At 34.5% G+C, this 24733-nt stretch overlaps 2 protein-coding genes across 4 annotated transcripts; one reads left to right on the top strand and one right to left on the bottom strand.

Moving 5' to 3' along the window:
- Positions 1–3389: 3389 nt before the first annotated feature.
- Positions 3390–17263, bottom strand: LOC114753211 (WD repeat-containing protein 75-like). The gene is made up of 16 exons (XM_028941873.1): positions 16995–17263; positions 16716–16901; positions 16265–16444; positions 13498–13906; positions 12993–13111; positions 12821–12898; positions 12186–12326; positions 11506–11550; positions 11190–11356; positions 10873–10951; positions 10713–10798; positions 10477–10606; positions 9869–10001; positions 9486–9631; positions 4114–4309; positions 3390–3923 (listed from the first exon to the last, which is right to left on the bottom strand). Exons 1-16 carry the CDS (start codon positions 17112–17114, stop codon positions 3715–3717), a joined length of 2424 nt encoding a protein of 807 aa, XP_028797706.1. The 5' UTR covers positions 17115–17263; the 3' UTR covers positions 3390–3714.
- A 1335-nt stretch (positions 17264–18598) lies between these two features.
- On the top strand, positions 18599–24072 carry LOC114753209 (tubulin-folding cofactor E). 3 transcript variants are annotated; one of them, XM_028941870.1, is made up of 9 exons: positions 18599–18690; positions 19271–19626; positions 20201–20371; positions 21306–21352; positions 21964–22110; positions 22207–22281; positions 23490–23599; positions 23742–23866; positions 23955–24072. In XM_028941870.1, the coding sequence occupies exons 2-9, from the start codon at positions 19317–19319 to the stop codon at positions 24068–24070; spliced, it is 1101 nt and encodes a 366-aa protein (XP_028797703.1). In that variant the 5' UTR covers positions 18599–18690; positions 19271–19316; the 3' UTR covers positions 24071–24072. The 3 variants fall into 3 exon arrangements, with proteins under 3 accessions (XP_028797703.1, XP_028797704.1, XP_028797705.1); XM_028941871.1 differs by lacking the exon at positions 18599–18690 and adding an exon at positions 18702–18851; XM_028941872.1 differs by lacking the exon at positions 18599–18690 and adding an exon at positions 18718–18821.
- The last annotated feature ends 661 nt before the right edge of the window (positions 24073–24733 follow it).

The following is a 24733-nucleotide window of genomic DNA, read 5'->3' as shown; positions in this document are numbered from 1 at the left end:
GCGGGCTAGAGTAGCCCGCACCGTGGCGGGCTGGGAAAACATCAACCCAAGCCCGCCTTTTTTGGCGGGCTGGGCCCGCCGTATTACCGGCTCTAATAAGAACAATATAGGTAGGGAATAAGTTAATTATTTAGAAAGTACTCACCTTGTCCTAAATATAAGACCTATTTTATAGTATAAATTTCACTACAAAATAGGTTTTATATTTAGGAACGAAAGGAGTATAATTTAAAACCAGAATACCAAGAGGATCAAATTGAAATTTTTTTCATTTGATCAAGAGTTTTCCCTTTCAAGACTTCAAACGTAAAAGGTTTTTGCTTCTCCTAAAAAATGTGTTTTTTGAAATTTGAATTTGTGTTCTCCTCTTAGAAAGTAAGGTTGGTTACCTCAAAGGAAAATTGAAAATTTACATATATAATAAACATAAAGAAAAGAAGAATTTTCCCCCTTAACAAGCACATGTAAATTACCATTGTGTTGTATGTGGTTGGAAGGATGTGAAATATGATTAATGTTATTTTCTCCATTGATGTCGGCAGCTACAAAATTTCTCTTTCCATAGTACATTAAAGATTGAATGTTATGATCTAAATTTTTTTTCTATTTTAAAAAGTATATTTTTAGTGTTTAACACTAAAACCATTAATAAAAAATAATGATATTGATATTTTAAATGTTGATAGAATATTCTCAGATAGTAACATATTAAGTTTAATTTTTAAAATATCCATAATTATTTACAAAAATCATCATTTAAGACTAATGATTTTAGGGTTGAAGAATTAAAATTATGCTTTTTAAAATTAAAAGAACAAATTGAAATCTTATTTGAAATTAAATCACCAAACGAATACTTTGGCCTAATTTAAATAATCATTTGAGTTTTTTTTAATGACTAATTAAGCCAAATTTTGTAAAAAATTACAAACACCAGCTAGTAACTAACACAGTTGTCAGTTGATTCAGTTTATAAGAAATTGACCTATAAGTCACAAAAATATGAATTTAAGCATCATTATGATTTATGAACATGAAAGCGTCTTATTGATAGATATATAGCATTTAAGGGTCTGATATGAAATCGTTGAAGAGAAAATTAAAGTAAGACGGTGGAGAAGCTATTACTTCGCTGATAAAGAGATATGATCATAATACTCACATTTTATAAATGCTGTAGATGAAACCAGTTGCTTATTACTTTTCTGGTCCTTAATATAGAACCCAATTATTGAGTTGTTTTGGTCCTAAATATAAGACCAATTTATCACATTTATTAATTTTTTCTAAATTACTCATATGGATACTCTTTCACTCATAATCGAGTAGAAGAGGAAGATGGGGTATTAAGAAAGATTATTATGGTATTTTAGGAAAAACGTGTCAGATTTCTTATAATTAACTAATTTACCTAACTTTCTTAATCTAATCAAATTAGTTAAATAGATCTTATATTAAAGACCGGAGGAGTATTTATAGAGAATGGTAAGTTTTTGTTGGCCTTAAACCAAGAGGAAGTAATATATTAGTTTTCTCTTAAAATTTAATAACTTTATAATTTTATTCCCATTTAATATACAAAATGATATATTAGGGACAAAATTATACACATACTAAAATTGATAAGATAACTTATATTAAGGACAAAAAATGTCATTTCTCCACCTTACAAATAGGACATATATTTAACTAGTTGTATTTAAAAGTACCTTATAATAACAAATAAATGATCGAGGTTTGCCTGGTACTATTCACCAAAAATGAATGGTTTGAGCCTCTTAACTCAACTAACACCAAATACTTTTCTTAAAGTTTTATTGAGTGTGGAGTTGTGCCTTCACATTAAAATTCAACAATGAAATATGATTTGCATAATTGTTTTAAAAAAATTCAATAATGAAATATGGAAATATAAAAAGAAAATTTTATGTAAAAATATCTTATTTACATTAAAAATTAAGGAAAATAATAATAATTCCGATAGCCCTACCCTTTTTGAGTTCACATGTGACTAAAAATAGTCACAGCTGGAGGAAACTCATAAATAGAGGGGGGGGCCATATAAAAATCAACATCGTATTTATTAAATGAAAAAGTGGTCCAATTTGATGCTTGTATTTAATAATTTCAGGATCCTCAGACACAGGGATTTTGCTCTAAATATTTTAATCCCCACCACACACACGCACACAAAATAATCAGGAATAAGCGGCATCCATTGATTTAATGTTGACTTTTTGGACGGCAAAGATGACGTTTGGGTTGGATTTTATTATTAGAAAGTTGCATATATGATTTTTTTTTGGGTATAAAGTGAAGAGTTTTTTTTTTTAAGAGATTGTATTTGTATATGCGCATTAACTAATAAGACGAACATGTTAACTCTTATTATATTTCCTCCAGTTTTAATTATAAGACCTCATATATAGTTTATAAACGTGATCTTATAATTAGGACCAAAAGTAATATTATATTATCTGTATTAAATATGATCATCAATATTATTCATGTTTTTTGGCCAATTATTATTTATATTTTTTTGAGATGATGCGAATATTAGTTAAACCTAATAGAATTCCACGGATGCCACAAGTTAGAAAGGAGTTGATGTATATTGCATAAGGACATTAAGTCATGTTAGGATCGTGAGGATTTTGTCGAGTATTATATTCTCCTTGGGTTTTGAATACAAAATTTGGCCGATAGATTATTTTGATTATACATATAAGATTGCTATTAAAAGGAAATTTGGCAGTTTTAAGACAAATAATTTAAAACATTATTTAAAAAAACTAATTTATTTAATTTTATTAATTCTTGTAAATTACTCCTCCGGTCTTAAATATAAAACCCTTATACTAGTGTGTATAAATATCTTATATTTAGGACCGGAAGAGTACTTATTTAACTTCTACATTTAGTATGAGAGAAAATAATATTTTTACAAGCGCTTTTTAAACCATGAAACTTGCTCTAACTTCAACCAACTTTTGAAATTCAACTCAACTAAATTAAAAACACATTACACGTATCATTTGATTGCTATAAAATTCATAGTAAACCATGTTATTTAAAAATCGCAACACGCATATTTATTCATTAGTTGTTTCACAAGAAATCAAGATAAGGAAAAAAAATAAAAAAGTGTCTAGGGAATAATTAAAGGGTGCAGCGACAAAAAGAAATGCACCAAAACAGAAAATTAGTTGGGTAATATCATCACATCCCCCCTAAACTGGTCATAATTTCCATTTCTTTCTCTTTTCGTAGCCGATAAGATAAACTCCATTGACTTCAAACATCTTAAAGGGTATAGCATTCATTACTGTCAAACAGTTCTATGAATTATCTAAACTAGCACTCATCTGCTATTTTTTTTTTTAAAAAAATATCTACATCATCCAACTTCAAGAACTTATATTGACATCATGTAATTCTACAAAATTGCTAATGCCAGATTAACAAGCACATGCAATCCAGCATCCTCAACACAAATCTCGGATATCGTAAAAGGCTCTTCTTCTTCTGCCACCTTAACCTCGTAATGAAAATTGCACACAGCAACTGATTATGGACCACAAGTGTGCCATATGAACCATATTGCTCCATGAAACTTCAAGCCTTGTCCTTTGAAGCTCTACAGGCAGAGGAGGAGGTGGTACCACACAAAAATGACAGATATCTTACCACTGAGACCTAGTTCCTCGGATTAATTTATTCTGCAGTTGCTGTCCTTTTCTCCGTCACGGACTCCAAAAACTCCGAGCACAACTTGTCGAGCTGCGGCAGAGAGTGTGTTGAATAGGGAAATATGGCCTCCCAAGGCTTCTCAGACGGAGCAGCAGACGAAATCAATGGAAAGCTGCTTTTTTTCAAGTTAAACTCTGGTAACTTTCCATACAGAGATGCATATCCATATTGTCCTGAAATCGAGGAAAAAAGCAAAGATAAAAGGCATGAGAATTATACATTTAGAACCTATTATAACTAGTTTCATTGTCTGATGTTCAACTTGCTATATTCTAAATCTATGGCAAAGATTATTAATATCCACATTGGAGAAATATAACACGTGAACTGATTTTAAACCAAGTATTAAGGAGGCAATCCCACCTGTTTCTTCAAGTGAAGGGTCATCTCGCCTAGTTATGCTCAGCTCACGAATTTCCTTGCCATATGGATCAAAGAGGACATATTCATGATCTCCGCTTATATAGGCAAGCAATGTCTGTGATGGATTTCCATCATGTACCTCAAGTTCCAAGGAAGACGGATCTCCTTTGATAAAAGCAATCCTCCCTCCCTTGGCCTGCGTGCAAATCTTGTTTGTTACTATATATATAGGTGATATTTTAATTTGATCCTTCATTTGTGTTTTTTTCCCTATTTAATTTTTCATTATTATAATATCTATTAATATATATTTTGTATCTAATTTTTTTCCCCAAAATTTAATGTTAGGTTTACTAATTTTGAAAGAAAGGGTAATAAACATAAATATTAAGTTTAAAAATGAAATCTTAGATAAAAATAAAATAAGAACAATATAGATGGGGAATAAGTTAATTATTTAGAAAGTACTCACTCGATCATGAATATAAGACCTATTTTATAGTGTAAATTAGTGTAAATTACACTATAAAATGAGTTTTATATTTCAGAGCGGAGGGAGTATAATTTAAAACCAGAATACCAAGAGGATCAAATTGAAATTTTTGTCATTTGATCAAGGGTTTTCCCTTTCAATACTTCAAGTGTAAAGGGTTTTCGCTTCTCCTAATAAATATGTTTTCAGAAATATCCTCAGAAAGCGAGGCTGGTTACCACAAAGAAAAATTGAAAATTTACATATATAATAAACATAAAGAAAAGAAGAACTTTCCCCCTTAACAAGCACATGTAAATTAACGTTGTGTTGTATGTGGTTGGGTGGATGTGAAATATGATTAATGTTATGTTCTCCATTGATGTCGGCAGCTATAAAATTTCTCTTTCGATAGCACATCGAAGATTGAATGTTATGATCTAAATTTTTTTCAATTTTAAAAACTATATTTTTAGTCTTAACACTAAAACCATTAATACAAAAATGATGATATTAATATTTTAAACGTTGATAGAATATTCTCAAATAGTAGCATATTAAGTTTAATTTTTAAAATATCCATAATTATTTACAAAAATCATCATTTAAGACTAATGATTTTAGGGTTAAAGAATTAAAATTATGCTTTTTAAAATTAAGGGAATAAATTGAAATCTTATTTGAAATGAAATCACCAAACAAATACTTTGGCGTACTTTAAATAATTATTTGTACATAACTCTTCCAATTTAAGATTTGAGTTTTTTTTTATGACTAATTAAGCCAAATTTAAAAAAATTACAAACACCACCCAGTAACTCACACAGTTGTCAGTTGATTCAGTTTATAAGAAATTGACCTATAATTCACAAAAATATGAACTTAAGTATCATTCTGATTTATGAACATGAAAGCATCTTATTGATAGATATATATTCCTCCGATCCTAAATGTAAAACCCTTATACACACTAGTATAAGGGTCTTATATTTAGGACCGAAGGAATAGCATTTAAGGGTCTGATATGAAATCGTTGAAGAGAAAATTAAAGTAAGACGGTGGAGAAGCTATTACTTTGCTGATAAAGAGATGTGATAATGCTCACATTTTATAAATGCTGTAGATTAAACCAGTTGCTTATTACTTCTCCGGTCCTTAATATATGATCTAATTGTTGAGTTGGTTTTGATCCTAAATATAAGATCCATTTATCATATTTATTAATTTTCTCTAAATTACTCATATGGATACTTACTCATAATCAAGTAGAAGAGGAACATGGGGTATTAAGAAAGATGATTATGGTATTTTAGGAAAAACGTATTATAACAAACAACAAGCCTTATCCCACTAGGTGGGGTCGGCTACATGAATCACACGACGCCATCGTGCTCTGTCAACAACCCAATCCTTAGATATGTTGTTGATTAGGAGGTCTCGTTCAATGACCTCATTCAGCGTTCTTCTCGGTTCTTGTTGATTAGGAAAAACGTATTATATTTCTTATAATTAATTAATTTGCCTAACTTTCTTAATCTAATCAAATTAGTCAAATGGGTCTTATATTAAGGACCAGAGGAATATTTATAGAGAATGGTGAGTTTTTATTAGCCTTAAACCAAGAGGAAGTAATATATTAGTTTTCTCTTAAAATTTAATAACTTTATAATTTTATTTCCATTTAATATACAGAATAATATATTAGGGACAAAATTATACGCATATACTAAAATTGATAAGATAACTGATATTGAGGACAAAAAAAAAATGTCATTTTTCCACCTTACAAATAGGACATATATTTAACTAGTTATATTTAAAAGTACCTTATGATAACAGCTAAATGATCGAGGTTTGCCTGGTACTGTTCACCAAAAATAAATGGTTGGAGCCTCTTAACTCAACCAACACCAAATGCTTTTCTTGAAGTTTTATTGAGTGTGGAGTTGTGCCTTCACCTTAAAATTCAACAATGAAATATGATTTGTATAGTTTTATTTTTTAAAAATTCAATAACGAAATATGGAAATATAAAAAGAAAATTTTATATAAAATATCTTATTCACATTAAAAATTAAGAAAAAAAATAATTCAGATAGCCCTAACTTTTTTGAGTTCACATGTGATTAAAAATAGTCACAGCTGGAGGAAACTCATAAATAGAGGGAGCCATATAAAAATCAACATCGTATTTATTAAATGAAAAAGTGGTCCAATTTGATGCTTCTATTTAATAATTTTAGGACCCTCAGACACAGGGATTTTGCTCTAAATATTTTATCCCCACACATACACGCACACAAAATAATCAGGAATAAGTGGCATCCATTGATTTACTGTTGACTTTTTGGACGGCAAAGATGACGTTTAGGTTGAAATTTATTCTTAAAAGTTGCATATATGATTTTTTTTTTTAAAAGAGATTGTATTTGTGTATGCGCATTAGCTAATAAGACGAACTTGTTAACTCTTATTAGGGCTTTAATTTTAAGATCTCATATGTATAAAACGGAGTTTTATAATTAGAACCGGAGATGATATTGTATTATCTGTATCAAATATTATTCATGTTTTTTGGCCAATTATTATTTATTCTTTTTTGGATGATGCGAATTTAGTTAAACCTGTCTAACATAATTCCACGGATGTCACAAGTTGGAAAGGAGTTGATGTATATTGCATAAGGACATTAAGTCACGTTAGGATTGTAAGGATTTTGTCGAGTATTATATTCTCCTTGGGTTTTAAATACAAAATTTGGCTGATAGATTATTTTGATTATACATATAAGATTGCAATTAAAAGGAAATTTGGCCGTTTTAATGCAAATAATTTAAGACGTTATTTAAAAAAACCGACACATTTTTTTAAAAAACTAATTTGTTTAATTTTATTAATTCTTGTAAATTACTTATTTAACTTCTATATTTAGTATGGGGGAAAATAATATTTTTACAAGAGCTTTTTTAAGCCATGAAATACGCTCTAACTTTAACCAACTTTCAAAACTCAACTCATCTAAATTAAAAAAATATTGCACATATAATTTGATTGTTATAAAATTCATAGTAACCCATCTTATTTAAAAATCGCAAAATGCATATTTCCTTGTTAGTTGTTTGACAAGAAATCAAGATAGAAAAGAAAAAGTCTAGGGAATAATTAAAGAGTGCAGCGACAAAAAGAAATGCACCAACACAGAAAATTAGTTGATAATATTATCACATCCCCCTAAACTGGTCATAGTTTCCGTTTCTCTCTCTTTTCATAGCCGATAAGATAAACTCCATTGACTTCAAAACATCTTGCTAAGAGTATAACATTCATTACTGTCAAACAGTTCTATGAATTATCTAAACTAGCACTCATCTGCTATTTTTTTTAAAAAAAAAATATCTACATCATCCAACTTCAAGAACTTATATTGACATCACGTAATTCTACAAAATTGCTAATGCCAGATTAACAAGCACATGCAATCCAGCATCCTCAACACAAATCTCGGATATCGTAAAAGGCTCTTCTTCTTCTGCCACCTTAACCTCGTAATGAAAATTGCACACAGCAACTGATTATGGACCACAAGTGTGCCATATGAACCATATTGCTCCATGAAACTTCAAGCCTTGTCCTTTGAAGCTCTACAGGCAGAGGAGGAGGTGGTACCACACAAAAATGACAGATATCTTACCACTGAGACCTAGTTCCTCGGATTAATTTATTCTGCAGTTGCTGTCCTTTTCTCCGTCACGGACTCCAAAACTCCGAGCACAACTTGTCGAGCTGCGGCAGAGAGTGTGTTGAATAGGGAAATATGGCCTCCCAAGGCTTCTCAGACGGAGCAGCAGACGAAATCAATGGAAAGCTGCTCTTTTTCAAGTTAAACTCTGGTAACTTTCCATACAGAGATGCATATCCATATTGTCCTGAAATCGAGGAAAAAAACAAAGATAAAAGGCATGAGGATTATACATTTAGAACCTATTATAACTAGTTTCATTGTCTGATGTTCAACTTGCTATATTCTCAATCTATGGCAAAGGCTATTGATATCACATTGGAGAAATATAACACGTGAACTGATTTTAAACCAAGTATTGAGGAGGCAATCCCACCTGTTTCTTCAAGTGAAGGGTCATCCCGCCTAGTTATGCTCAGCTCACGAATTTCCTTGCCATATGGATCAAAGAGGACATATTCATGATCTCCGCTTATATAGGCAAGCAATGTCTGTGATGGATTTCCATCATGTACATCAAGTTCCAAGGAATACGGATCTCCTTTGATAAAAGCAATCCTCCCTCCCTTGGCCTGCGTGCAAAGGATCGGAAAATCAAACAGAAAAGTCAAACACAGCAAGTCTTTTTCCAGAAAAGACAATAATCCAAACCAAGTACTATAATGTGTTTTTATTTTTTAGGTCATGAATATCTAGTATTTGCCGCGAGTAAGGAAAGAGGAAGGACTATCGTTATGGTTAGCAAATTTGATGGAGGAATGGGCCTCATCAAAATTACATGGTGCTTCCCTCTAAAATGACTACTTAAATTAATCCTTCGTAAAGTAACTTTCAACTTAGTCCCTCTATATCCTCCCAATCATTTTTATCCCCTTGGCAAGATCAAACTAAGATGCTGGTCAATTGACTTCAATTATCAGGAAAAAATTATTGACGGAATAAATAGAGGTTACGCTTTGGAGGACTCAGCAATATGTATAATATCTTTTGAAGAGTAATAGCAGTGTGTATTTATAAACCATTCTAGAGATGCTGAATAAATTGTTCTATTGGTATGCCCACATTTAAATTCTTGAAATAGAATGACATTGGTTTTCCCCTTTTTTTCTTGAGAGGGCGCTGAGGAATGAGAACATATCGGGGTTTGAAAACAAACAATACCTTTGTTACAGACAAGGAAGTCACAGGAACAGGATCTGTTGCATTGAATAGCAATATTATTCCATCTCCTCCAAATGTTCGTTCATTTGATTCAGGAAGGAGAGCTAGAATGGCAAAAAGTGATAAATCATTTGCATACGATACAGCTGCACAAATAACAGTGTCAGATATAAATTTCCTCCAAAGAGGCATAGGTTTTGAAACAAAAAAGGAAAACTGTTGACATGCCAAGAACAAAAGTAAGCAATATACTCATTAGCGCTTGCATAATACAAGTGACTGCAGGAGGAAAGAATGAGTGGAGACTTGTATGACCCAAATGTTGTCATATTTCTATAGCAGAAATAACAAACAAATGCCTCTTAGGAAAAATATGCATATACCTTCTACTTGAATCCTGTATGACCAACATTCAGCTAACTTTGACATACTCAAAACGCCCAGCCGTGGTTTTGAACCATGAGATGCATACAAAAGACAATCTGAATTTCCAGCAAAGGTAAGGCTAACAATCGGCTGCAAATAAGGAATGCAAGAATAAGTGAGACTTTAGAGTGATAAGTACTGACAGCAACCAATACCAATAATAAATATACAGCACAAAAGTAACACCATTATATCAAACAGATGGGGAGGGGGAGGCCCAGAATAGATAGCTACAAGTGAACACAGCAGATGGCAATTCTTCTATAAAGAAGATGCAATTCCTTTACACTAATTATCTTCTATATGCAATACCAGTAATGCTAGGGCAAGGTAATTAACCAACAATAATGCAGGGTGGATTAGCGTTTAATTCTGGAATACTATCAGCAAACTATCTAGAGAACCATGATACAATGATCTGCTGGAGCGGTTGCCACGACTCACTTGTTGATGTGAATTAAAAGTTCAAAATATATGCCCTTTTTTCTTGGCTAGTAAAAACATATGATACTTGGACATGAAACAAATTATGAAAAAAAAAGATAGTTAGGATTTGACAAAATACCGTTGGAGATTGTCCTACAACTGCGACAAGTGTATTTTTATCAGGGTCCCACAACGTAATAACAGTTTCTGCAGCAACTGCCAGAACGGAGCCATCAGCTGAAAATGCAGCTGCTGTCATTGGTTTATCCCTACAAGTGCAAGTGGAATGCTATGGTGTCAGCATGACAATGAAGTTGTTTGATCATTAACTTACCATTAATCATTAATCTTACAAACAGAAGAGTAAAAGCATACTTATATGACCCAACGGCATGGCATGTCCAACCAGAGTTTAGAGTCTTTTGGTCATTCTGCTTGGTTTCATGCTTGCTAACCCATATCTGGAACATGCAAATCAGATATATAATTGTCGTCAAAGCAAATATTCAGCAACAATTGCAACTTTACCCAATACCTTGAAATCCCCTCCATAAGATGAGCTGACAGCCATGTGACGGGTAGGATGGAAAGCAATAGCAGATAGTTGAGCATCCCTGTCAACAAACGAACTGTCAACTTCATATCATGTGACATTAAACACCAAATTCAGCTTAAAAAGCAGTACAACTCTCTAAGAACCATAGGATAGTATATCAACCCCTATAACACATGACCGGTCCTGTCACTAGTGTTATGCTTTCACGACGTATTCAGACACAGCAAAGCATACAACTATCAATAAACTTCTATGAGACTTCTTACTTTAGTTTTTACAATAATCAAGGGGCAAACCTGTGAGGTTCATAAATAAGGGTGGACACAGTAAATATTTTGTCATCTGAATCCAATTCCCAGAACTTCAAACAAATTAGACCTCCTATATCTTCTTCAGGGAGCTTAACCTCAACAGTTCCCATCACAGTACCATCAAGAGAGAGCTCCACCAAGGCCACTACCACCTGTAACCACAACAGCATAATAGTAAGACAACCATCCAGTTACTGATAAAGTATATGTTAACTTATAACAACATTTTGTGTATATAATTTATAACAAGTCATTATATTATGCCAGTAGAAATTGCAACTTTGTAAGCAAATTCACGTACCGTGACTTCATCACCTGGCTGATGGTTTCTTTCACAGACTTGAACCTGCAAGAGAAGAAAATATTTATTAGCAACCTACAGAGTATATTCTTATATGGGTCTTTTCTATGCCAATGATGGGATGCTATTAAACCTTAACGGTAATTATAAATTAATTCAGAAAATAAAACCCAGACTCAAAGCAAGATAAAATTTGCTCACAGCATAATAAAATATATACCTGAAAGTTGTCAAGGAATTACTGCAAAATTGTCTGATTTAGAAAAAAAAAAAAAGCAAGGTAAAAATGACCTAGAAGAAAGAAGCTAAAACCAAAGATTCTTTACAGGGACACAATCAGGGGGTAAAAATGCTTTACTAATATTCTTCTGAGTTCAAGGCAAGGTTTTAAACAGAATCAAGGAAGAAGAAGAGGCTAAAAGCAGAGATTCTCAGCACAACCAAAGAGACCCATACTCCCCACTACTACATACGGGTAGAGCCAAGAAGCCATCTGCTACAAAAATCCTCAAGACATAAGCTCCAAAATAATGAGCAATTTATCAATTCTAACATTAACCAGTCTAGGTTTGTCAATGTCAAGTAATAAAATCCAAATCAAGTGATAACAACACTAAGCAAGACAAGTATTAAGGCACCATTTCAAGCAGTTCAATCTAGCAAGCTTGAAACACTATTACCTCATAAAGTCCACGATCAGCAAGCAAGCTGTAGAATTGGATGGTGTAGTTCTCTGTTTGTACAGCAACTAACCCAGAATTGCAGTCAAAGGCAGGCCTGCCAGCAAGACCTCCGCATATGTCTTTAGAAGATAGAGGGGGCTGAAAAGTAAGCACAGAGGTTCAATCAAGTTCAACCATGTCAATTTCAACAAATGCGAGCAAAAATATATTATTTCTATTGGAAACAAATTGAACACATTTGCAAAGGCATGAAATGTTTTCTCTCTCTCTTCATCTTCTATAGCGTTGTTCTGACGTTTATAATCCTGTTTCAGTCAAAGTGACTATGAATACCTATTAGACTAGAAGTAGTATGGGCTTTTGCGAATGTGCGATGTGAGCTTAGGCCCAAGTCTAGTTTTAGTAAGTCAGTCATCATGCATTAGAGATTCAAAATAAACTGTTTGTCCACTAATGCACCTATGGTCTATAGCTATTCATAGCCACAGGTCCATAATAATATTCCGAAATTCTTAACTTCTTAAAAAAGCATATAACATTGTCTGATAATCAGCACTGGCAGCATTTCAATCCATTAGAACATAGGCAAGAAACAAATAGTCAAGTACTAGCGAATAATGGTAAGAGCTAACCTTAATCCCTGAAATTGACCTCAATATTTCCATGGAAGGCATCTTCAGGACATGAATCTGATTATCTGCACAGGATATCTGAAGACCCTCAATTAGTAAGCCAGTATGATCACCTACTTAACATCCAATTATATGTTCTACTGAAAACCAAAAGAAAAAAGGTTTTCCTTACAGAGGCAAGTGAAGGATCTGGAGAATCAATGAAATACAAAAGTGGAGAGCCAATTCTTGGTAAGAATTTCTTCTTTCCTGTGTCCAACTGCCACACCACAAGGACTCCTTCCTTCCCACCTTGTAAAAATCAAAGAGATAAAAAACAGAAAGTTATACTCTTGATGAACATCTAGCTAAACAACAGAACTTGTATTGCTTCTGCATGAAAAAATGTATTCATTACTCAAATAGATATAAGAAAACTTTGAACCTCAAAGACATTTACTAAGTCATATATAGTGCCTAATGGCTGCAGATGTTCTGGTGTTAATCATCAAACACAAGACATGCCACATAAGGATTAGTTTACATTAGATTCAATCGATTTTGAGAACAACCTAAGTCTGGCAAATAAGACACTAAGCTACATGATTTGATATTTAAAATTAAAAAAAAAAATCATAAAGCTTTTCCCTATGCAGGAAGTACCCTTTACTACCATGACACACAATCCAGATGCGTACCGGAATACAAGTAAGCTCCATCTGAAGAAAAAGAGAGAAACATCACCCCAGCAGGGTGCCAATGCCAAGTGGAACATGACTCAGCATCATCATTGTCCCTGACCCCAGGTTTGTCTCCCTCATCATCAGCTGATCTGCTATTCATTATTCCACTTCTGACAAAAAACTTCTGTGTACCAAATCCTCTCCAAATTAAAATTCTTCCAGATTCATCACCTGCAGCCACGATTCTCTCTACTGGGTGGAATGCAAGACATGAGAAGGCCTTTGTATGATGCAAAGTAATACTCTTTAATGCAATAGAATTGGAGTCCACTGTAGGAACTTGCCATATATGAAGCCTGCGTTTGTTTTTTATACCAAAAAATTTTCCTGAAGGACTAGTGATCAACGATTGTGGCCTTTTAGTCTGTCAAAAAGTGACCAAACAGTCATGCATGTAAATAATAACAATGGGTAATTCAAAAAGAAATTACATCTTAACATGACACATAAGTAATTCTAATCACACAAAAGTTGGCTCCCCACTCACTAAAGAAAAACACACCTCTTGTGAAGGTGCCAACATAGATAATAGAATTTGAGTTTTGACACCCGATTAGTAACCCAGTAGAACCCAAGAAAAGGTGTGTTATTTTGTGACCAAATTTGGCGTGTGTCACATCACTACTCTAATAAAGTTGAAGATATAAAAGAGGGTGAAATGACTTAAATTAATTCCAGTACAACAAAATATTATTACAGCTAATCAGAGCTCTAAATATCACTATCACAATCATTACACAATAAATCCTGTAAAACAAGCAAAAAAATTGGTACAATGCTTTAGAAAAACATGTCTTTCCTGCCTATCCATCTCTTTCCACCACACAGAATTTCTTGTTCTTTTTTTTTTTTAATGCATATCACCTGATCGTCATTGTTTTCTTTTCTCTTCGTGGACGGTAAGAACCTATTCTGCATCTGAAATCATTATCTCTATTTATCACTCACTAATCAAGTTAATTCAGAAACATGTTGAACGGTTAAGTTATCAGGAGGGAAAAAAATTCTTTGATTTCATGGAACTACTAAAAAAAAAAAAGAAAAGAAAAAACAAATGCTGGTGGAGCTGTGTTTAACAGAATATCTGGAAAAAAAAAAAAGGGAATACACATCTATCATATTGTAATAATAATATAGCATTTTAGCTTAACATTGCTCTCAACTAAACTTGGAATCATCCATGAATTAAAGCAAGAAGTCTTAGGACTTAAGACAAGGGATTTAATCACATTCAACCCTTTTAACATTTAAGGGTGACTAAACTAATAGCAACATAACAGCAACGGATTATGTTGGATGTGCACTGCTGATATGCGAATCCCACCAGTTTAAATTTGGGAAATAGAAAGAAACCCATAATCTCTATCAGAACAAAAGCATCAAATATTGTATACGTTGCTGAAATAACACAAGGGGAGCCAAACAGTGATACGATGATATTGAGACAGAAAATAGGGTTTGCAGAGTTTAAAGCACCCAACTCACCTACTGTCACACATTAGAAAAAGCGAAGTTCAGGCCAATACAAGTGGATGTCAAACGCCCCCCCCCCCCCAAAAAAAAAAAAACCAACATATCATCCGTCACTATCACAACCTCATGCAAACAAAGAAACGCAAACACTGAACACATGTACTCAGCAACAAAAAATGATAGCAAAGGACATATGGATGCCAACTTTTATAAGGTGGGCTCTCTAGCACCAAAACCAGATCCAAATTCTCCTTCCCTTTCCTTCTCAGTTTTTCTCTTCACAGACCCCTTCAACAAATCTTTAGCTGCTTCTCCTACCTCAACAAAGTTATTCCCATATTTTGCTCCTTCAATTTATGTTCTTTTGAGCATAAACTTTTTGGTCCTTTGTTGGGCCATCAGTTCCACCTCATTCTGCCCTCAGTCATTGTCTTGTGTCTTGCATTGCATGGTTTAGTAACAACAGTGGCTTCAGACCCATCAGAAACAAACAAGTTTCTTTATTTTACTTCACACATAATTCAAGTTTGTCATCAAATATTCGTCAATGATAGTTATGGGTAAAGTAGCTATGCACACAAACTAATTTAGAGTGTGCTAAGAGAGCAGAACATAAACAAGAAGCATCATTTACTACTTTGGGCACTCAGATTTTAGACAATCCTCAACAATATCAATGCATTTAACCACAGTATCAAACATTTCCCACTAAATATGATTCTTTAATAGATGGACTAGACTATATGACCATTCCACGTATGATACAGCCATTTAAAACTTTGCATCATTCAACAATCATCCCTTTTTTTTTGGAAAGGGACAATTACACAAACAGCCCAACCCATTACAATCCTCCCCCGTAGAGGGGGAAACTCATACACACAAAACACCAGCAAAGGGGTATACGCACCTACAGTGAACTTGCAGCCTCCCTCTTTTTGAGGGGTGCGTGATGCCAATGTAGCACTAGCCCACAGGCATTCAACAATTATCTGGTTATACTATTACTAACACCCTTTAAAAGTATAAAAATGTCTATACAAAAGAAAGAAGAAGCAGATTTACTTTCAAACTTGGGAGAATTACAATCAAATTCCATGGAAGGAAAAAAAAATTACAAAACAAGTTCCAGAAGTTGTTATTCTCCGTTGTAGAACTTGTCATTAGGGTGCTCAGGTTATTATTGGAACCTTTTAGTAATTATTTCTCTTCTATGGGACTTGATTGTAATTCTCCCTTCAAACTTTACCTCTTTCAAAATTAGTTTGCTCATCTGGGACTTTGTTAAATTACACTTCCTGATCTGTCCACAAAGAGCTTTGGACCGGTTGTTTGCTGCCTTCTTATCTTCAACAGACACATAAGCAAAAGTATCAAGTGTCTTCGCATTGATCTCTTCTGACTGGCTTAATAAATATGAAGGTATTACCTAATATTCAAAATTTATTCAAAAATAGAGTCAGCATCAGTCTACTTCGATAAAGATGCATGAAAAAGTGAGCATAATAGGGCAATATAATCATTTGGTTTCCAAAACAGTCCCACAAGGGTCGCATTCCTGATCAATTTTCAAGGCACAAGCCCAATTTATTCTCTTCGTATGAAACAAAGCGATGAGCTTCAACAGCACTGTTTTCCTATGATTTCCATTGCATAATCTAAAGTTTCATCTCACAAACTTAATGAGAGCATAACGCTACCATGGAGAAAATGGGTAGCTGAATATCAACTGTCTGCAGTAATTCTGGTGTTGAAAAGTCCCATTTCCGAATGGTTCCATCAAGTGAAGCAGTCCAACAGTTGCATAAAATCTTTTTATCAGGGCTTGAAGCTGGCTCCACTATCACGGACGTGACAAGCGCCGTATGTCCTTCCAATGACGATACCTAAGCATTAAACGAAACAGGAAAAAAAATAGAAATTGAACAACTTTCTTGGAACTTATAGCAAGCACTAATGATGATGGAAGTGCATGGGACCTGTAAACCCGTGGAGGTGCTGAAGACAGAGACGGTATTGCCTGTGCAAACCAGAAGTCGTCTGGCATCATTGGAGAAGGCAGGAGGCGCAGACACATAGCTTTTACCTCCTCTAATCATATTCAATCAGTAAGGAGAAGAAACAATACAAATAAGCAACCAGAATCTACACCGCTGAAGTTGAAGAATGATAGAAGGAGGAGGGAACAAAAAGCCAGGGAGGGAAGCAAGGACAGCAACTTCGCAGTAGGGAGGCGGCACAGCTAAACTTCGAACTGGTGGCGGACTTGGCATAAAAGAGAACGAAGATGGCATACCAGGTGACTTTCCCGGGCCGAACGATGGCCCAGGGTTTTGGGCCTGGGGAGAGATGGGCCCGCTTTCTATAATACGCAGAGTGCTACTTTTTAATATTTATTACATTTTTGACCAGCCACTTAATTATATATTTCATTGATTAATATCCAATTCTGTCAATTTAATTAGAATTGTACCTTGTATGTGTTGCCAAGGCTAATTAAAATTAGATGGAATCAAATTTAAGAAAAAGGAGTCTGATGTATATAATTTATACCTTTTTTATCACACGTCAAATTTTATGGCATATGACATGTTCGCAATAAAATAACGAGGAATTAATCATAAATATTTACACATCGAAAGCTTGTTTATTGATAAAGGTAAAACACATTATTTACCCATAACTTTTAAATTTCATAAAGTTGCAGATCTACGAAAACAGAGTTTGAAAAGTTATTGACAACACGTATGACATTACCAATCCAGTTTGGACGAAGCTTTAGGTTATAACCTAACAGGTACATTTTTTTAAAATATAAAATGTCAATTTTATTCAAGACTACCTCGGTCTTAATATAAAACCTGTTTGACTTTTATTTTGGTTCTAAATATAAATCCCAATTCCACTTTGTCTCTCATATTTATATATATTTTTTCAAAGTAGCCCTTCTAATAATGATAGTTCTAGTCAATATATTTGATTAGCAAGGATATTTTAGGAAAGACAACACCTATTTAGGACAAATAACTAACTCAACTTACTTCTTTAATCTCCTCAAATTAATCAACTGGCTCTTATAATTAGGATCAGAGGTAGTATTAAATAAGATGATTACATGTAAAGAGACTGGTAAGTTAAACTTGATCAACCTGAGCAAAACTCAAATAGATCAGGGAAAAGGCTACCCCAAAATGACAGAAACGAAAAAACAGAACAAACTAATAACAAAATCAATCTAAGAAACTAACATAACAAAAACATAAAAATGAAAAGCAACATCACAGAAACTAAAGTAGTCTTGGTTTTGATTGTAGTTCCCAATTCTTACAAATAATTCGGAGTCAGACCAAAACTGAAGAGACTTGCTAAACTTACCGTTCTGATAAGTTGCATCATACGAAGAAACTTGTAGGAGCATGCACATGTCTATGTGTATTTAAAAATTGATTGTAACACAAATTTTAAATTATTTAAGCAGGGTATAAAATTAACCCCTTTAATACGACGTCGTCTATGTCCCCCCCGCTCTCACATTCCACGCTGCGGCAGCGACGTCCGTTTTCTCTGGGGCTGTGGAGCAAGCTCCTTCCGGTTGTCGTTCCACTTTACTTCGGTTGGGTCAGCGAGGGCGAGTGACATTCTATGATTGTTCCTCCTCTTCTTAGTTCGTAGCAGGTATAGTTTCTTTATCTCGAGGACGAAGTGGCGACTCCGCCATTGACCTGCACGCCGCTGATCTATTTCCTCTCTCCCGCGACTTCGAGTCGTAGTTTTCGAGCACCGGGTGGATGGGTCGTTGGGAATGAGTTAGCCTTTCTATCACTCAGTTGCTCTGCGTGAGTTCTGATTGCAATTTAGTGATGAATCTTGGAGTTGCTGCTTTATCAGTAACAAAACTGGAGAAACCAAGATTGTAAAACTTTCAGAAAGATCTTATTTGTGCATTGTGCTGGTGGAGCTGCAACTCCAAGATTAGAGATTCCAGAAAGAAACTCAGGACCTTTTTTCTTATTTGTGCAATGTGTCTTTTCTCTAGATGTTTTTATCTCCTTATTCTATGCTTTTGTTCTCTCCTCCAATTTGCCTTTTCTTCTACTCTCCCGGAGAGTTGGGGCACTCTTTGATTCTTTCACAGCCTTAATGCGTTTTTCATATGGTTGTTGATTTCGGTATTTCACCTGTGTAACTAAATTAAAGAAAATCCTTTATGGCATGAGTGAAATTGAAAAAGACTGCAAATGTATGAACTGCACAGGGTAGAAGCCTTCTCGTAAAAGGAATCCGCCGCCAGTTTTAACAATATGGAGGATTCCCCTCCGTCGGAACTTGAGTTCAGGGTAGGCCAACGAGTGCATGCATCTGGTGATTCACGGAGAATTGGCACAGTTAAGTATGTGGGACCTGTAGAAGGCCATCCCGGCACATGGGTTGGAGTTGATTGGGACAATGGAGATGGAAAACATGATGGATCCATCAAGGGGATACGATACTTTCGTGCAAAGTCTGAAAGATCAGGGTCATTTGTTCGTCCCCAGAATCTGAGCCTGGGCATTTCATTAGTGGAGGCTCTCGAAATCAGATATAGGGGTGACTCTACTAAAGATGAAGAGGGTATATGGAACCTTTAAATTCATATGTTGTTAAATTTATATAATATTGTTGGGGCCAGATTAATGCTGGGGGAAATATTGAAAATGGTTTCACATTGGTTTTTGACAAAAAATGAAAGGAAACCACCTCTATCGAGTAAGCTAAGGCTGTTTTCTTTTCTTCTGTTGTTGTTTTGTTGGGTTGTTGAATGAAGCTTCTTAACTAATGAAGAGGAGAAATGCTTAATCCCATTTTGTCAATTTTGTTGTAAACCTTGCAAGCGTCTGGGCTTCGTGTTAATTACCTTTTGGGATAAATTCTTAGTTTTGTAGATATTAATTAATAATTAATTGACTTTCTACTGGGCTTTTGGGTTGCCTGATCATGGTTTTTGTTAATTCAATGTCCAGAATTTTACCACTTCATGTGATATTAAGCCACGGGACTAATTTCCATTGTAACAACCATTTACATAATATTTTGAAGCTTTCTTCTCCCCTTTAGAACCTGTTAACTCTTAATCTGTACATACTTTCTTATTATGCTGATTAGACCCAGAACATTAATTGGTGATTTCCATGTACTTTTCCCGCAGATGAAATGTATGTTCTTTCAGCTAGCAGCAGACGAGTCTCTATACAACTAGTGGGAAAAGATAAAGTTCAGGATAAACTAAGTCGATTCGAGGAACTGACCAGGGCATCACTATCATATATGGGTGTTAGTTCCCCTGGAATTCCATGTCATATCAATACTACGGTTCCAAGTAAGCTTGACCTTGATTCTAAAATTTTCACTTTATTTCATTGCACACATTAGAATGAATGAATGTGGAAGTTATCTCCCATCTTGTAGAAGAGAGTGCAGAATCAGCAAATTGCTATATTTGAATTAGGTTTTGCATAATAAATTTTGGAAAAAATAGATTTTGCCAAAAGCTGGACTGGTGTGCTTCTCTAAAACCATGAGTTTGGAGTCTAGGATAAATTTTGGGTTTTAATGGGTGTTTGGTGAATTTGCTCGGAAATCATGGTTTGGATCAAAAAAGTGCTCATGGCATCCAATCTAAACACACACTAATTATACCTGAAACTATGTTAAGAAGTTCTGTTTCTTTTGTTCTATCTCTATATTTATATCCTGCTAGGCATTTTGGATATAGATAAGCAATTCCTTTGGAATTACAAGAGGGTGAAAAGTTAAAAGGAATATGAAGAAGTCCAGTTGAAATCGTCAACCTGCAATCACACACACACACACACAAAAGAAGAATATATGAAGAGAAAATTACGAGTTTGAATGCCTTTTTTATGGAAAAACATTGATATTTTCTTTTTATTACGTTAAATGTTACCTTTTCACGCTTTACATAATTCATAAACTTGGGAATTAACAGTGCCAAGATCTCAATGATCTGCTCTCTAACTGCAAGGGGTAGTTCTAATCCTGACGAGAAGATTTTTTACTCTGAGCTAGCTTATATTGAAGTGTTTTTCTTATCCTTCCCAACTCTTAGCCAGTAGTGCCTTGTCCTTTTGCTTCAGGGGTTCATAGGGGTTGGATACTCCTTTAACCTGCATTTTCTTCCTTGAACCCCTGTTTCTTGAAATCACATATTAAATGAATTCTCCTTTTTTGCTTTTTAGCTGGGTATTTGCAATTGGATCCACCTGTGTTCTCATAATTTTCTTTTACTGCAGATATGAAGGAACTTGATCTGACTGGAAATTTGCTTTCTGAGTGGAAGGTAAATTTTGAAAATTGGTTTTGTGCCCTTTTTTGGCAGAAATTTTGCGGACAAATGTATCCTGTCTAAGCTTGGGCTTGCATGCTTTTCTTTTGCTGAAACATTGTTATCTTTAGGTTCGGATGCTTGTATTTATGCAGTTATCCACCTTATGTTTGATATTCTGATTGCAACTGATAGGAATCAGTTATTTATTTTATTTCTTTTGGGCATATATTTTTTAATTAAAGCATTAATTTGCATGATGTTGTTGCTTAGAGTAGCTGAATGGTATGGCAGTAATGGGTCATTTTAATTACGAATCTTCTTTGTTTCAATTTTTTTTCCTGATCCCTCTGCGTTCTCTGTGCTAAGGCTGTTACTCTCATTCAGTATATGATTTTCAAATTTGCTATCTCCTGGCCCATTGAAATGAAATTATTATGAGAAGAGCCAAAATTATAAAATATTATAAGATTTGCCGCTTTATGTCAGTAATAAGCATCGATGGTTGTTGTAGAACATCTATTGCATGTTATGTTCCTTGATCTGTTTACTTGTTGTGCCTTGCCTAGTTTCATATTGATTGGCGATTAATTAGCATTTCTCACTTGCTGATGATCTTTTGAAAGGATGTTGGTGCAATCTGCGAGCAGTTGCCTCTTCTTGGGACACTCAACTTATCCAACAATTTCATGTCACCATACACATCAGGGCTTCCTTTACTGAAGAACATCCATGTTCTGGTTCTAAATAGTACTGCTGTAGACTGGGTGCAGGTGCTTCTATTTCGTTTCTTGGTTTATGTCTTTTGCATAGGTTTTCTCAAGTTTTTTTTATTAAAGTTCTTATTTATTGTCTTTTTAATTAGGCAGGTTCAACTGCTTGGACAATCATTGCCAACTCTTGAAGAGCTACATCTTATGAGAAATAATATAAGCAGAATACTGGTATATAGTCTTTAATTCGATGGTGCTTGTTATATATCTTACGTAGGTTAGCTATTTACTTTTAGGTGCCTTGTCCCAACCAGCCTATTGGTTGATAACTTGAGAGAGAGCAGCTGATCACACACACACACACACACTGTTGTGACCCAACTTTAATACTCAACAGAACGGAGAACAAACTGACAATAATAAAGCGGATCAGTAATAAATGAGGAAAATCCTGAGGCTTTGATATTAATGTTTTAACACTGAATCAAGTTACAGCAAGTTTCCCTGATTCTAGCTCAAAGCCCTATTTCCCTGATTACAAAATAGACCACGACCAGCAACAAAACATTACACTGGAATTAACATGACAAACTTAAATACATCAGCTTCCCATGGCATTCGAGAGGCCAGATCTCTCCCTCAATATTCTCTCTAAAAACCTTCTCCCCCTCCGTCAGTTTTTTACAAAATAATATAGGCTCCCCAAAAGTAATTCTACCCACCCTACATGGTTTAAGACCCATACGGCTAGTGGCTAGCTGCCACTCAGAGTTGTTCCTCAATTCCTGGAGCTCTGGGGTAACTGATTTGACCAGTGGTTTCAACTTCTTCCCTTGATTTTCTCATTCTCCTCCCATAAGTCTTCCTAATGCCAGCGGTTATATCACACACACACACAAACCTACAACTAGCTCACAACTTGAAGCATAATATCAAAATGTCCACATCCACCACATCACCAAAATATTGCCAAATTGATTGTAGATAAGATTAAAGCCTAAAAGGCTAAAAAAGTAGCTCACGGCATTGTTGATATCTTCTTTGGTATTACTCTGCCATTTGTATCCAATTAAGGAAAGCTAGCCAATATTTCCTATATGGCAAACAGCTATTTATGGGAAATTGGGAATCACAGTGTTAAAACATAACAACCCTATGATGGGTGGTAAAGTGATATGATGGAGACTTTATGGAATGGAAGTTCTCCCGTCTTCCCTTGGATATTTCTATTTTGACATTGAGATGATTACTTATTGGAACTTATTAATTATTTAATTTGATTATATATTGTGAGGGATTGTGTTATTTCTAGGTTGGACCGAAGAATAATATTCCTCTTATACTTTAATTCTCTCTTTCATGTTTTACGTTATGAAGTTCTACCATTTAAAGAAAAATTTGTAAATTACCTTTCTCATCCTCTTCCTCTTTCTGTTCAGCCTACGTCTTCCACTGTGGTTCAGGGATTTGATTCTTTGCGGCTTTTGAATTTGGATAATAATTGTATAGCTGAATGGGAGGAAATCATGAAGCTCTGTCAGCTAAGAAGGTTGGTAAACAAGAAAGTTTATGAGTAATTAGTCCCTTTTCATTTCTTTTGTTCTTTTCCTTCCCTAGAACCATTCTGTTGTCTAGACTAGTTTCAAGTCTGGGTTATTTGCTGATTTCTCTATTGGTGGGATTTGTTTTAGTTTGGAGCAGCTTTATTTGAACAAAAATTGTTTGAACGGCATAAATTATCCTGATCATGCTGGGAAGTATGAATCGGAAGTTACATGCCATAGGCCTTTTGAGAATTTGCGCTGTCTTCTATTAGGTAATATGGTAGTATTTCCTTTTAAATCATCCTGCCTACTGTTAAATGTATATTGACTGCCTATAAGTATTTTGAATTCATCCCTCAGGTGGTAACAACATCAGGGATCTGGCTTCTGTTGATTCATTGAATTTGTTCCCGAAATTGGTGGTAAATTTCATATCAAGAAGTGTTTATTATGCTCCAAAAATATTTATTTTGTAATTGTGGATTTTTTTTTAATGTAAGTACAACAACTAAAGATTTTTTTTTTTAAATATAATTATCTGATATTCAGTACTCTTGCGTCACATTCAAGCATTACTGGGTCTAATTGAGTGTAACTTTCCCGAGGTGTTTTTTTTTTCATTTATGAGGTTCTTGCCCTTTTTTAAGGGAAACTGAGTTCCTTTCACTTGACCCAACCACCATTAGTAATTATGGGTGGTTGTTATTATTGAAATCTGTGAGTGATTGAAAGGGAGAGAAGAGAGCAAGTGGCAGTCCCTCAGTAACCTCTTCTTCCTCTTTCACATCTGTTTCAGACTTTCAGCGTTGTCTCCTTAATTTTTCCTCTTGTTTTTCTTAATTTCTCCTCTCTCCCTCACAATCCTCATAATTCCAGCATTTGTTTCATCTCATTGAGGTCTCTTTGCCATTTCTCTCCATTCTCCACTCAGCAAATCTTCTTTGAAGTTCTTCCACCATGATTCCAATTTTTTCCTCCTCCTGAAATCAGCACCACTCTGATACCAAAAGCCCAGAAAGCAAAGATGGAGGTGACACAGGCTCCTAGCATCCTATGACTTTCCCTTCGGGGAAGGGTCTGCAAGAAAAGCTCACAAATGCTGAGATTGCTGAAAAAAGTGAATTGGGGCTTTGTTTCAA

The sequence above is a fragment of the Neltuma alba genome, unplaced genomic scaffold, assembly GCF_004799145.2.
Source record: "Neltuma alba isolate B1F8T4 unplaced genomic scaffold, ASM479914v2 tig00007768_pilon, whole genome shotgun sequence".
NCBI classification, from domain to species: Eukaryota; Viridiplantae; Streptophyta; class Magnoliopsida; order Fabales; family Fabaceae; genus Neltuma; species Neltuma alba.
Note: the sequence above shows the minus strand (reverse complement) of the source record. Positions and strands in the feature narration are given on the sequence as shown.